This window comes from Patagioenas fasciata, chromosome 3, assembly GCF_037038585.1.
Source record: "Patagioenas fasciata isolate bPatFas1 chromosome 3, bPatFas1.hap1, whole genome shotgun sequence".
In the NCBI taxonomy this organism is placed as follows: Eukaryota; Metazoa; Chordata; class Aves; order Columbiformes; family Columbidae; genus Patagioenas; species Patagioenas fasciata.
This window is the reverse complement of record NC_092522.1, coordinates 21782950-21798277: the sequence shown is the minus strand read 5'-3', so window position 1 is coordinate 21798277 and position 15328 is coordinate 21782950. Positions and strand designations below refer to the sequence as shown.

Below are 15328 nucleotides of genomic sequence, written 5' to 3'. Positions count from 1 at the left end.
AGTCACCCACGACAGTAACCTCAAATGATTCCGTTGGTTGGTGCACTTGCATTCCAGCATTGTGACAGCTCAACATTCTACATATTTGCATATGATTTGCTAGTTGTCCATCCATGACTGCAGGATTTCTTTCCTCTCCTTTCAAAGTGTAGACAACCCACAATGGTCTCTAGAGTTTGGCAATGTCTAATAAGTAGATACTTTCTGAAGTTATAATAGTTTGAAAGTCCTTCGTTCCTGTAATTCCCACTCCATTTTGGATTGAGTTTTGATTTGGTTTAGTTTTAGATTTCTCTTCACAACAAAGAAAATACTAGGACACAAACAATTAATCACTAGGTATCATAACTAAAAGAAGGTTTGCACTCTGCATTAGATGTCCCCATTGGCGTATTTGATTATTGTATCTGCAGGACACAAACTGTCCATCCAAATCTTCTCCTTTGTTCTGCTTCACCATTACAGGGCTTTACTCCCTGCTTTCTTTACTGCAGAGACACCCAAAAGCAACAAAAACATAGCCTGCCCCCCAAATTTTCTGATATTGGCTGTTCCTGAAAATTCAAGATTATACACAGCATGTTTCCCTGCCTCATGTCCTGTTCAATGTCTTCCCCATTCCCCAGCCTCTAAGGCTGGCCTCTCACTTGTACAGCATGAAGAACAGCTGCTGCAGTTGCCAGCATCTCCAGGGTCTCATGATCAGCACTTTGAATGCAGCTTTTGTAACACGCTCTTCCTCCCTGAGCTGAGCAGCATTCCTGGGCACTGGCACTGCCGCTGCAGACAAACATCCTCCAGGCAAAAGCTGCAGAAACAGGATTGCAACAAGCCCAACTGAAGGAGTCTCCAGTCTGCTGCAGCCCTTTACCTGCTGTGAAATCATCTTGTGTGGCCATGGTGGGGGGGAGCAATGGATTCTTTGCAGATGAAACTCTACTTGATGTGCTGCTGGTCGGTGGGCCTGATACAGCTGCTGATGGGTTCCCCTGCAGCATCAGGAACCTGGATGGAAAAATAACACTGCTAGTGCAAGTGACAGCCACCGATTCCTGGCATTGCCTTGCCTACAGGGTTCCTGCGTACAAAACAACATTAAGATATATTCAAGCTACATTTTCCACGTTCTGTCAAAATCATAGCCATAAAGTACAAACGCTGGACAAAGACTACTGTAACGTAACTCTACCCCAGCAGCTGCTCTCCCCATGGCTGTATGGGCACGGCAGCAGAGGCAAGTCTCTCACCAGGCCCAGTGCTGTTGGGCCCAGCACAGTGTCTCAGGGTTGTTCCCACTGACCTCAGTGCTGCTGCCACTGCAGCAGGAGCATCGTTTCACACATTTGGTACAAAGAGCTGTAATGTCATGCTGGACTTACCCCAAGAACAACTGGAAAAATGGGGGATAGAATAGTTTGCTCTTTTTTAATACAAATGTACTTGGATTTTAGGGGGTTTACAAGGCTGATGATAGTGGAGACTGGTGTGTAACTCATATCTGTAGCACTTTCCACCAGTCTGCAAGACTCCTTTTCTGCAGGAAGGGGTAGGTAAGATTTTCTGACACATCCATGAGTAATTCTGAGCCACAACTCAAACCACAAGCCAAATACTTCCAAATCTGCCACTCCTTGGGAAAGGAAGAAGAAAAGCAGCTGAAACAACTGCTGTTGTAGCTGAATTGCCTACATTTATAGCGTTGCTGAGGTATCTATCATGCTTGCAGCACCTCAGCAAGCCTGAGGCTACAGCACAACCCATAGTCAGGGCTGCTAGCTATCCAGAAACTACCTGCCATTCTCACATCAGCAAGCACACATCCCAAGGGGCTCGAGGAGTTGTAGGCAGTGTTATAGTGCACAGGGTATATGAGAGTAAAGGAAGTTTATGCTTAGCCCTTCAGGTTAGTGCTACAGCAAAATGTGACATTTTTCAGCCTCAGTCTCTGCAGTCCATTTCCTTAACAGTTTGGTTGCTTTCACTTCGAAACTCTAGAGATTTCTTTTCACCTTCTGATAGGTACTTCAGTCACCATACAGGGCTTTTGCTTCCTTAAATGGATTAACCCGTTTCTTATGGCCTAAATGAGAGGTAAGAGGGGATTTTGCTGAGTGTACCTTAGGATAAGAGGTCAGGATGATAAACCAGCAGTAAAATTCCTACAAACGTCAGTGAGTATAGAAGGATGCCAATGTGAGCTGCTTTTGAAAATCCACTCATAGGTGCCTCTAAAGGTCTGCAAACAGAACAACTATCACATGCTAGCTAAGTGCAGCCAGAAGGATCAATCACAGAACAGTTCAGTTAAATTATTACAGAAGGAAAAATGCCTCTGCACTAGATGGAAGAAGCAAAGGCAGGTTCCTATTAATGTATTCTGTAAGCTTCAAACAAATAACGAAGAATGCCTGTACAGAGACTTTAGGTACCCTCCTATCAGTCAAACTTATAGTCAGATAAAATGCTATCCTCAAGCAAATTTCAACAGAAATTGTTCATATTGCAGCAAGGCCTTGTACTCCTCCACCTCCTACTCAAGAGATTTAACTCTGCTCAAAAGCTGTCAAAGTGTTCATCTGGAATAAAGCAAGTGATTTCAGAAAGGCTGGAGTCAACTGACACAGTCAGGCCAGTTCTGGCTTTCACCCTTATTTTGTTAGTGTTGATAAATTCACAGAGACAGCTTAAGGTCAAGGAATGAAGGTGCTTAGAGGGTTTTTAGAGGCTAATTCCCATTATTTTAAATGGAAGGCAGGGACGAAATACCTTTAAAAATAGAGATGTAGGTCTATTTGGACTGCGTACTTTAAAACAAGCAATGGAGTTATAATTGTGAGTTGGACTAGGGCATAAAGCAGGGATTAAGGTATATTTTCTTTCATCTCACTGCATAGGATAAATACCTAAGAAACATGCCAGTGGCAATTTTGGCTGATTAAGATCACCTCATAAAAGAAGCTGAGGATGCCACATTTCTGAAGGTATTTCAAATGCCCAAGATAAAGTTGTAAGTACCAGGATGAGTGTATTCTGTAGCTAGGGGAGAAGGCTGCCTCTGCCACTCATTTACCCTGCACCACAAAGCCAGGCTCTCCATGCCTCAGGTCTGTTCCTCTGCCAGGCTGTCCTACCTAAATGCTAACACACTGTAAGTGCAACTAAGAAAGGCATTACTTACAACACCTCTGTGGCCTCCACAGGGTTAATTGCCTAAATTCAGGGCATAGTTCCTAATTCAGACCAGGTACATGATATGGAAAACCCAAAATGTACAGCTATGCAGGGCAACCCCTTTCTCCCTTGCACTGAAACCACTGTAACCGGAATTATCATTAGGCAGAGCAATTTGTCTGCAGCCTGGGGGAAGTGTTGGGTGTGCAGGACTCATCTTCTGCCACTACTGATAGGAGATCGGAAAACAAGCTGGTGCCATTCTCTGTACAGAGGAGAACGGTGGCAGAGGTTCCCTACAAAGCGAAAAAGTGTTTGAAAATGGCTTTCTGGAGAGGAAAAAATGGAATACAACTGCATTTGAACAGCTCCAGGCCCTGTGATGTTACAGTCAACAGTAAATGTGCTCCCTGTCATCCTTCTGCTGGGTTAATCGAAAGGAAATGCATCCTCTGGGATTTTCAGCTTCTTTGGATCATTAGTAACCAGTAAATGCAAACAGAGATTATTTAATGCTACCATTACTTTCTTTCCCACCTAACAAGCTGTTTCTCTGGTAGCTTCCTAGAGCAGTAAACATACAGTAGCATTACGTGAGACATGCTGATACCAACAACCCTGCAGAGTCCATCAGGATTGGAGCCACTGTGGCAGTTGAATCAAATATCTCACCAGCCAGAGAGTTGTTGTTAGGATAAAATTAACTTGGAGTGATGACAGTTGTTTGGGGTTTCAGTGGATTTCAGCTTACAGGGCCCTAATGCATCTTTAACATGAAGTTTTTACATGGAGTAAACAGCCATCGCCCGGTGGCACTGGGCAGCTTCCCCAGACCTGTGGGAGAATTGCGAGTCAGATCCCTGGGCTACTAATTGTATCTCTCACCCCTTTTCTATGTTCTTCGTGTCAAAGCTGCTTAGGTTAGAGGCACAGCTCTCAGGAAGTGCTCCTGTATCTTTCCTCTGCATGATGGTGCAAGTAGGATTACACATTCAAAATCTCCTTTCACTTACCGTTGAACTTACTGTTTTGAGGAATTTCTGAACCAGCAAACTGCTTTCTCAAATATTTACTAACAATTGTTACTAATTTTGCTTAATTTGTTAACAATATTAACCAATTGGCACACACCAAAGATGTAATGTTAAAAGCATCACCCACATGATGCTTTTTTTATAAGTTCTGCCCTCAGCTTTCATTCAGAAGATCTTAAAAGTTTAATGCCCCTATTGAAAATTCCTTTAATGGCTGCCTCTCAGCAGAGCGGGCCTGCTCAACCATGAAACAAGAGTTACCACAAGCAGCAGCTTACCCAGGGCAGCAAATCAAGAGTTAGGCATAAGCTGATCTGAATGCCAAACCTCATTAGCTCCTTCAAAAAGCACTTGAGCAATCCCTCATGCCAGCTCTAATGAGCTGTTGTGCTGGACACCACGGTTATTTGAGTACTGTACACAAGTTTGCTCCCACTGAGCACTGCGACGGTCTCTGTTGGAGATGTGGCCTAGGGCGGTCATTCCCCAAAGGTGGGTGATCAATTGCTCTGTGGGCTCCTGTGACTGCATGACACAATGAGACGAGAAAGAGCCAAGTACACTGACACACCTTTGCTTTGAGTGTAACCCAACCTCGACCAAAAGCGTCGAAACATTTCCCCTCCTCACCTAGACATTTTGAAGAAAACCTTCAAAATGTGAGATCCAGAGCCCATGCAGGGTTTTGCAGAGCATCTCATGCAGAGAGGTCCTCACTGCAGGGGCTAGTGCTAGAAAAAGCATGCAACAATCAGCTGCTGCGTCTCTTCTGAGAGCGGGTCTTCATGGCACATAGGATTTCTGCCGTGGATGAAGGCCCTAGATGCCCAGCACTCAAGGATTGGGTACAGAAGCAGTCACAATCAGCACCTTGAACTAGATGCATCCTCATATTAAGTCCAACCAGTGGCCCATGTCTTGAAATGTTAGATCAGCTGTTTCTCAGGTCACGTCTGTTTCTTCTAAAAGCATTTTCCTTAGAAATATTTGGCTCGTCTTCATCAGTGCCTTCCTCTCAGTAGCCTTGGGGAAAGGGATCTCCTGCCTCGTACTCCTGTGTGAAGCCATCTCTCAGGGCTACTAAAATACATTCCCTGGACAGTAGTTTTGTCCTGGTAGGGCCCTGAATAGTGTTCCACACATCTTTCATACAAGCACGGAACAATGCCAAGCATGCTAACTACAGCAGGTTTCCACAAACAGCTGCATAAATCCAAGATAACTGCAAGTGAGCATTCTAAGGGCCCTGCTGGTTTGACTGAAAATGGGTAAATTTTCTTCATGCATTTAGAAACCGTTCTTTTTTTATAACTAGCATGTTCATTATTTGGACTTAGTTTGAGAGCAAGAGATAACACCCCAGGACAGAGTTAATGTTTTTAATTGCTCTGGGCTGAGAGCCAAGGACACTCTGAGCTCTGCCCACAGGTGTGAGGCAGTGAGGAAGGGGGCAGAGATGGGGCAGAGCTTGACTGACATCCACACCGATCAATAAGAGTATTCCATCGCACTAGCATCTTGCCACATATTTAAGAAAAGTCAGGATCTTCCGGGTTGCGGGCTCTTCTGCTCTTTCTCTCTGGTGCTTTCTCTTGCACACGTTGGGTTTTTTCGTACTCTCTTTTTTTTTTTTTTCGGAGCCGGGGGAGTTTTTGGTGCAGGATGTTTAGTTCAGCTTTTTGCCATTTTGCAGAGACCTCTGAGCTTTTCTGCCTTTGTTCCTCTTTCTTCTCTCTCTGTGAACAGGTGCTGTTTCCTAGGAGTGGCTGCTTGGTGTCTTCCTGAGGAATTGCCTTGAGTATCTTTTATTTCTATTATATGTATATATATATATATATACACACATTTACTAGTAGTGTGTTACTATTTTGTTATTTTATTAAACTGTGTTTATCTCAACCCAAGTTTCTCTCTTCCCTTTTGATTCTCTCCTCTGTTGGGGGGGAGAGGGAGGGGGTGAGTGAGTGGCTATCACGGTTGAACCATGACAGGGCTCTGTCCTGTTCCTGTGTAATCATCAGGCAGGGAAATTCTCAATGATCTGAAGCAATTTCGTTCAGTTGCAGCATGGGATCTGAGGTCTGTATTGAAATTTTTCATTATGAGTAACAAGCATTGGGAGCATGAGGTGCAGGGCTGACATACTAAAACAAGACCATATCCTGTAACAAGACCAGCTTAATTGTCCGTTTTATTGCTTTTACATCTATTCCACTGAAATCCCAGTACTGTTCTTAGTGCCGTATGAACCTTGAAATACAACAGTTCCCACTGTTACAGTATTCAAGCACCTCTGTCTTGTTCAGGTCCTAAGTCCACCATTCAGGTATCACTGAAATAGTTAAAATCTCCATTCTTCTGACCTACAAGGCATCACCTAACTCCACAGGCATTTAAATCCCTGGAGTGCCCAAGTGTCCACGGGTTGATGCCTGCTAAACACAGGGGCTTTCTTGCATCTGATCTGCTGCTCAGAGCCCCACACCACGGTGACCAGGGGACCCAAAGCAGGACCTTCAGTCAAGGTGGACAAATGTTTATTTTCCAATACCTGCCAGCTGGCAGCATCTACCTTGCATGAGCCCGAGGCCACTAAGAGGCCAAGGAGTAATAGCCTGTCTCTGCAACAAACCGCAGAACTTACAGGGAAGAGGATAAAAAGGAGCTGCCAGAGCTGGACATGCAACGCTGTAGAGTTGGCTGACGAAACTTGCAATGGTTGGGTTTACTAACCTGGGAGAAAACACCATGTTTCCCAACTGCCATCACTTCCAATGTCCGAAAGTGAGCGAAGCCAAGGAACGGCATGACAAGTGGAAGAATGCAGAGGCAGGGCTTGCTCTGCTGACGATTCATTCACTGGCCTGCAGAGAAAAAGAAGGCTCAGAAACATAAATCTTAGGGCCAGAAAACTGTTAGGAGCTTATAAATGTGACCTCTGCAGGACACAGATTTTTAAAATGTCAGCTTTAGTTTCTTACATATCCTCCAACAGAAAATAGCAAATGATGCCTGGAAGCTTTGCAAAGCTCTCAAAGGCCCTGGGATGATGGATATTACGCTAATATGAGCAGTTACTGTTGTCATTATAGCAGTGGTCTCTGCAGCAGAGCCCCAGCTAGCTAATTGTTAGGTGTATTACCAAGAAGAAATAGAATGAAAAAAAAAAGTGAAGCAAAGGCATTGTCTCTGGAGAAAGAAAGAGAGAAGCAGAGGGAGAAAGTAACCAGCAAACACTTTGATAATGAGCAGGGTCCCTATATCTCAATCCTTCAGAGAGTTTGGTTTGTCGTCCCTCTGCTGCTGTGGCAGGCTGACATCTCTGCACCCCAGAAGCAATTTGAGATGTGTCATACTCTGGATCTTCCCTCCTCATCCTCCTCCTACATCTTTCCCAGATCAAATTTTCAGAGATTTATACTTTAAGTAATAAAGAGCTTTGAAAACAGAAGCTAACCTGGAGGCAAGTTTGTTGATCAGAGTGATATTGCTTTGGGACTAGGCATTTACGTATCAGAGAGCCTGTAAGCTCACTAAGGTTCACTTCTCTCTTTGCTTGGAGTAAAAAGATTCCACTTTTCCCCCACATCCTTTGAAGCAAATCACCAAGGTTAAACTTCGTGAAACACAACAGTTTAAACCATTGGCAAGAGCAGACTCGATTACCATCCTGCACAGATGAACCAGCACCCCAGAAGCCATAAACAGTGACCTAATCTTTAGCAGGGGCTGAGTCAGAAAGTTGATTTGATTTTAACTTTCCTCAATTCTACCTGGAAAATAAAAGTATGAGCCAGGAAGGACAAACAGTGCAGTTTTTGCTTTTTGGCCCCAGTCAGAGCAAGGGGAGTTGGAGCAGGAGCTGAGCGGAGACCTGCCCATTTGCCCACACATACCAGCAAAGGGAGCCCTGGAGCAGCACCTGAGCCCAGGTGGAAGCTCCTGCTCTGCTCCCCATTGCGTGGCAGAGGCCAGGCTGTTGCTCTTCTTATGAAGAGGAGCTTCCCTGTCAACAAACCACCGCATCTGCACTGCAGCTCCCACCTGTCCTCTCCCCTCCTTCCATCTGCCACCCCAAGCATCGCTCTCCTTCCACACTTCCCAGGACTGTGTCTCTTTTAACTGACACCCAAACTCTCTGTCACACAGCAACAGTTTCAAGAATTTTTGAAATAATTTGTTGAAAAGAGAAGGAATAAAGAAAAAATCATCAACTCTTTTTCCCAGAGTTTATTGCTTTCTGGGAAAGATGCTTGCACCAAGCAACCTCTACCAGAGCAGAGTAAAAGCAACCCCTCTGCCTGGCTCCTGCCAGCCCCCCTGGAGCACCACCTTGCTGAGAAACCAATAGCACAGGAGACAGGGCTGTCCACCAACCTCCTTCACAAACACACATGTCCTTCACTTTGGAAATCTTGCTCCACGTTGTTAAGCTTGCAATGCCCTCAGGAGCTGTAAAGCCCTGCTGCGGATTGCCACCCACAAGGGAACGAGGATTTCTTCTGCTCCAGACCCTGTGTTTCCAAAACTGGAAGCAGGGATGGCCATTTGTCAAGCTGGACCCCTTCTCCAGGAGGACAGCAGGCTCCCCCTTCCAGGTGTACAAGCTCAGCAAGCAAACAGTGTCACATACCAGGAATAAACAAGGCTGCATAGCAACCCCTTCTCTGAAGAAATCTTGAGCGTGAGATGCAAGGAATATGTTTTGCCTGCAGGGCTGGCAGGCAGGTCCCTGAGTGCTGCAGCCAAAAGCACCCAAGGGACCTCAGCAGCACCCAGAGCTTCAGGCAGGGACACGCTCTGAACCACATTGTGCTCCTGGTCCCTCCCTGCCTACCTACAACCACTGTGTGAGAATCATCCCTAAAGCTTTGCACAGCGTGCGAGCAAACAGCAAAGTCTGCAGCTGCTGGAAACTGATAAAAGGGAGGGGGATGTTTCCAGCCCCCTTGCTGCAGGATTTGATGACATCTCTGCATGGCAAATGGCTCAGCTGGGCAGTGTGAGTTTGAAGCCCCTCTCAGATCGTGTTAAGTCCATACCAGCCCTACAGAAAGCATTGTATTCAGGCAAGATTAGGAAAAGCGGAGAAATTATTCCTTCAGCCTGGCCCTCTCCAATGTGTCATGGCCACATTCACTGCAGTCTCCACTAAAAGCTGCCAAACAGCAATTCTCCACCACCCCCATTACAAATATTTTATGCCTATCCCCTCTGCTGTGGATAATTGTGCAATAGGCAATGCAGAACAGAAATTTAGCTTTGCTGTAGTTATGCTCACTCAGAAGATACTTTCAAATGTAAAAATTATAATATTTTCATAATGTCCATGTTGAGTTTGGATATCGTCCACAACAAGGTTGCTTCTGGCTGTATTTAAAAACCCCATGTATACAAAAAGAGAAGGAAATTTTGTGCAGAAGTACAAGGGCACACCTGAGGTTCTCTGTTAACCATGAGGAGCAGCAGCTCAACCTGTCTTTACAATTATTTGTATGGAAAGTGTCCCCATGAGTGTTATGAGAAAAGGAATTCAGACAGTAAGCAGCGAGTCTCAAGCCAGTGTACCCAACCTGTAAGCCAACAGATAAGTAGGGAAGGATAATTAGCTGTAAAAATGCACAATAATTCAGCTACTACAGGAGAAAAAAACCCACAGAAAACCATCTGCAGGAGTTAACAATCCTTCTCCAACTAGCACAGGCAGCACACACACCCTGTTGCGATTTGAGGAGGTGACTGTCACATCACTTGGTAAAAGCAGCAGCAAAGCCAAAGGGAACTATCTTCTAGTCACTGCCAAGCCACCCTGTTGTTACCAGCACTGTAGGAGTAAAGGATTCCGCCTTACAATGAGTCACCTTAAACCACACCATTCTCTCAGCTTCTCCAAGGCTGAGTAATCACATATATGAGAAAATAACAACCCTATATATATTGTAGAATGGCAGAAAATGAACTGACTGCAGCAAATGGGTCTCCAAATCTGCCATCTCCTGCATGAAACAGGAGAATTCTCCTGAAAGACTTCTTGCTTTTGCTACAAACAAGAGGCAGAGGACTGCCCTCAGACTCCTGCACTGCTTTAGACCTTAGCAGACGCAAGAAAAATTCTGCCTCAGCCGTGTTGCAGGCTTCAGGTAAGACTTAATCTGCTCCAGCCTCTGTCTGCAAAGCAAGCATAGCAGAAATGCTGCTTGTTCACCTTTCTCCGTGTTTTCTTTTAAGGCAATAAACCCTTTAAGGGAGGGAATTGTCTCTTCCTAAACATGTGTGCATCATCTAACAGAGCTGGCGCAGCAGTCAGCTAGAGGCGTTACCATAAAATAGTGGTGTGTAGTGGTAGTAAATTCGACGAATCCAGACGCCGGCATAAGCTCTTTGATCGAACGGGCGGGCCGGGTGAGAGTAAGGAGTCTAATTCAATGTGAATTTACCATCCATACTCTTCAATGAACTCTTAAACAACACTGAATATCAATGTCCCCGAGACCACGTTTTTCCAAGCCTTATATACTCTATACCAAAAGGCCATGCGGCAAGTGCAGGCTACAATTGGTTACACTCACAGTCACTCATCCCCCCCCACTATGGTGATTGGCTGCAGGGCACTGTTCACAGACTGTTCATGGGCAGCAGCAACGCCCCTCCTGCAGCCTGGGTCGAGGGCAGAGCAGCTTCTGTTTACTTTCCTTTTGTCTCTGGTGTCTCAGGGAAATCCTTCCGTGTAGCACAGCCGCATCAAGCCCTGGCTTGTTCACAGCACACAGCCAGAGACTCTCCACAATTCCTCCTTTTTTTTTTTTCTTTTTGGACAAGCCAGGATTGATTAGCTGTGTGTTCTAATCCTTCTTTGATATGTGATAAAAAACAACTTATACATAACATATAAATAACAATAACAATCAACATAAACAGTGCACTTTGCAATAAACCTGAGGTATTCCATTGCCATTTAAATATCGCAATGGATTGATTAAACAAATTCCAAGAACTTTGGTTTAAAGATACTCAACTTATAACAAACGATGTGCTGGGTGTTGATAAACTTACTCAAGAGGTAGTGGTGTTTAAAGATCTACTTATATAACTATAGTACGCATACATGTCACAGCTAAATCAATGCAAAGGTTACACCTCACTCTGTGACCTCCGAGGGTTCTGCTGCAGGGAGTTGACTTGGTTGAGTTTGTTTCAACTCCGGCTTTACTGCTCGGCTTGGAACCCACAATGGACCTTGATCTGTGGAGAGACACATATACCCTCTACCATTAAAAATAACAGGTACTGGTCCTTTCCACAATCCAGTGGTGGGATCACGATATCTCACCATGAATTCCGGTAAAGTGTTTTTCCTTCCTAGTCTGATCTGATAATGATGAATGATCACAGGAGGCTCCTCATGGTCTCCAGTTAAACATAAATAATTCAAGGTAAACAACACCTTTGCTAAACGCTGTTGACAATCTAACTCTTCCTGCTTCTGTTTGCTCAAATACCCTTTAATCATTTGATGTGCTCTCTCGATGATTCCTTGGCCTGTTGGGGAATGAGGTATACCTGTAACGTGTTTCACTCCCCATTTCATTAGAAGAGTTCTAACTTTCTGGCTAACATAGGCAGGGCCATTGTCTGTCTTAATCTTTTCTGGGACACCCATTACAGCAAAACAAGCTGTGCGATGTTTACATACATGTAGTGCTTTTTCTCCTGGTAAAGCAGTAGCCCATATCATTTTTGAAAAAGTATCAATTGTGACATGCACATATTTAAGTTTTCCAAATTCTGGCACATGTGTCACATCCATTTGCCATACTTCTAAGGCTTTTAAACCTCGAGGATTGACACCGATTCCTATACCTAACATCTGGCTTCCACACTGAGGACATGCCTGTACAATACTTCTTGCTTCATTTAAAGTTAAATCAAATTGTCTTTGGAGACCTCTGGCATTCTGATGAAAGCTCTCATGACTTTGTCTCGCTTGTTGGAATTTATCTGTTGGAGGCATGTGCTGTACTGAACTTACTAAACTATCTGCAATTTGATTTCCTTCACCTAGACCAAGATTCCATTGATGACTGCGGATGTGAATCACACGACAGGGTTCTTTTCTTTGATTTAAAATAGCTCTCAATTGTACAAACAATTTTCCTAATCGAGGATTATTCAATTGTCTTAACAGAGCATTTTCCATTCTGGGTATTACACCTGCTACATACAAAGAATCTGTGACAACATTTAAAGCAGATTTCAGCCAATTATTTAAGGCCCATATTACTGCTGTGAGCTCTAAAGTCTGCAATGAATCCTCTTTTGAACCTTCAGTTAAATGGTGTTTCCATTGACTATTCTCTTGCCAGACACATGCTGCCTGGTGTCTTCGTTTTCCTGCATCTGTATATACTGTAAGGCCTTCAACAGGTTTTGCTTTTACTTTGCTTCTCTCTAACCACTGATTTGTTCTAAGGAATTGCCATAGTTTACCTTTTGGTTGTCGTGAATGTACCTTGCCTATAAATCCTAATAATGCATTCTGTATAGGCATCGAATGTCTCAGCCACCATTCTAAATCGGCTCCATTTATCGGAATACTGATGTCATCTGGTTCCTGACCGCTAATTTCTAATATTCGAGATCTTCCTTTTTGAATCAATTCTCCAATTGCTTCTGGTCTCGTTTGAATACTGAATTTTGGTTGGACACTGAGAAAAATCCACTCTAATAATCGCAAATCATTTTCTGTTTTCAATCTGACAGTGGCACAAAAGGAAGAATCTGTAGCAACATCTATGGGGAATTCCCCGTTTTTGTTTTGCCACTGGCAGATGATTGCACACGGATGTTCTAGATTGCTAATAAGGAGGGAAATTGGTCGATCAGAAAGTCTTCGGCTAGACCAATTTGTCTGTACTTTTTGTGTAATATCAGAAAGACATTTGAGATGCACGGACTCTAAGCTTATTTTCTTAGCTGGATCACCTCCTTTTAGAAGTGAAGTAAGAGGTGCTATATCATTGTTAGTAATGCCTACGCAATTTCTAATCCATTGTATGTCCCCTAACAATTTTTGGACATCATTTAATGTTTGTAAATCAGTATGTAATTCAATTTTTTGTGGACGAATCTGTGCATCACAAATGGACCAACCAAGGTATTTCCAAGGTGCAGACTTTTGAACTTTCTCTGGAGCTATAACCAACCCCTTTTCTTTGAGTTTGATTGTAATTTGGACTATGGAACTTTCTGTGAACTCAGCTTGTTGACAGAACAGAATATCATCCATATAATGATAAATAATTGTTTGTTTCCATGATGCACGAATAGGTTGAAGTGCCCATGCAACATACATTTGGCACAGTGTAGGAGAATTTTTCATACCTTGCGGTAGCACTACCCACTCATACCTTTTAGCTGGTTCCGCTTTGTTTACTGAAGGCAGTGTAAATGCAAAACGCTGTGTATCTTGCTCATGTAAAGGAATGGTAAAGAAACAATCCTTTAAATCTATAATTAGAATATGCCAATTTTCTGGTAACATTACAGGTGATGGTAATCCAGGTTGTAAAGCACCCATGGCTTGCATTTGATCATTTACCTTTCGCAAGTCATGTAATAATCGCCACTTTCCACTCTTTTTTGGTATTACAAAAATTGGGGTATTCCATGGACTAGTAGAAGGCTTGATATGGCCTGCAACTAATTGCTCTTCTACTAATTCACGTGCCTTTTGCAGTCGCTCTTCTGTTAATGGCCACTGGTCAACCCAAACTGGGCTATCTGTTAACCAGGTCAATGGAGGGTTGGGCAACTGCTTTCCAGTGACCACTAAGGAAAAGGTGAAGTAGTTAACACGGCACCAAGTTGCCCCAAGACGTCACGGCCAATAAGCGCCTCAAGGCTGCTTGGCAATTCCATTATATACACCCTAAGGGTAACACACTGACCTTCAGGGAAACTGATGGAAATGGGATCAACACTTATATTTGGAGTAGTTCGACCCCCTACTCCAGCAACAGTGGAAGAGATTGATTTTTGAAGTTTCCAATTTCGTGGCCATTTGAATTGACTAATGATGGAGACATCAGCTCCAGTATCAAGCATTGCATTTACCTCTACAACAACAGTAGAATCAGACTGAAATAGTTGCACACGTAACATGGGACGCTGAGTCATTGATGAGGTGAAGCAAACTGCAGGACCGGTCAATCCAAATCCTTTATCATGCCTTTGTGTTGAGGATGCTGGAGGAACTCCTGGAAGCATTGGTAGGCAGTTTTCCAGTGCTACTACCTGAGCTATTCTACTCCCAGAAGGAATAAAAATTGGTGGATGCAGAGTGTAGGCCAGAATTTGAACAGTTCCTGTGAAATCTGCATCAATTATACCTGGTATTACTAGAAGACCTTTGATACTAGCAGAAGAACGGCCAATCAATAGGCCTCCAATGTGACTATCTTGTCTAAATAAAGGTCCTTTAGCATTAGTTGGTATTCTATGAATTGCAGTATTGGTCAATGTTATATCTACTGCTGTCTCCACATCAACTCCGAGGCTTCCTGCGGTGCTTGGCTTGTTGAGGTGAAAGAAGCCTGGTTCACAGTTGGGTCGCTGATTGTGATACAGGTTCGGAGATGTTCTTTGTGTCTGGTAGCTGCTGAACGTACACCATAGTTTGTGATTATTTGTTTTGCTTGCTGCAAAATTTTCCAATCATGTGGTTCCCATACCGCTGTCTGAGTGTTCATATTTTGAATTACCGGTAGGGCTAATTTTGCTGGAGACCAATCACCTTCTAGGATGGCATCTTTGATGACCCCTGACCATCTGCCACGTCGGGGCTGCGGCTGGTCAGTAGAATCTATAGGCACCTTTGATTGCATTGTTTGTGAAGGGCAAGCTGGTTTTTGAAACTCAATTTGTTCCTTATTTTTCTCTACATTTGACACTCTTAAGTTAAGTTGTTCAAGCTTGTTGGTAATGACTTGCAGTAACTGCTCTACTGCTTGGGGTGAGCCCAATGATGTAGGAGGAGGCTCACAAAAAACTTCCGCGGGTGCTTGCGGAGGCAAAGTCTGAGGCGGCCCCGGCCCCGGCGGAGGCGCCGGCCCGGCCTCCACGCT

At 44.0% G+C, this 15328-nt stretch overlaps 1 protein-coding gene across 1 annotated transcript in view; it reads right to left on the bottom strand.

Moving 5' to 3' along the window:
- Nucleotides 1-899, bottom strand: part of LOC136100229 (TOG array regulator of axonemal microtubules protein 2-like) — a 29646-nt gene extending 28747 nt beyond the window's left edge. The window contains exon 1 of the mRNA XM_071807275.1: nucleotides 872-899. Coding sequence (XP_071663376.1) covers nucleotides 872-899 — 28 coding nt within the window. The remainder of the gene's footprint in view (nucleotides 1-871) is intronic.
- Between the last annotated feature and the right edge of the window lie 14429 nt (nucleotides 900-15328).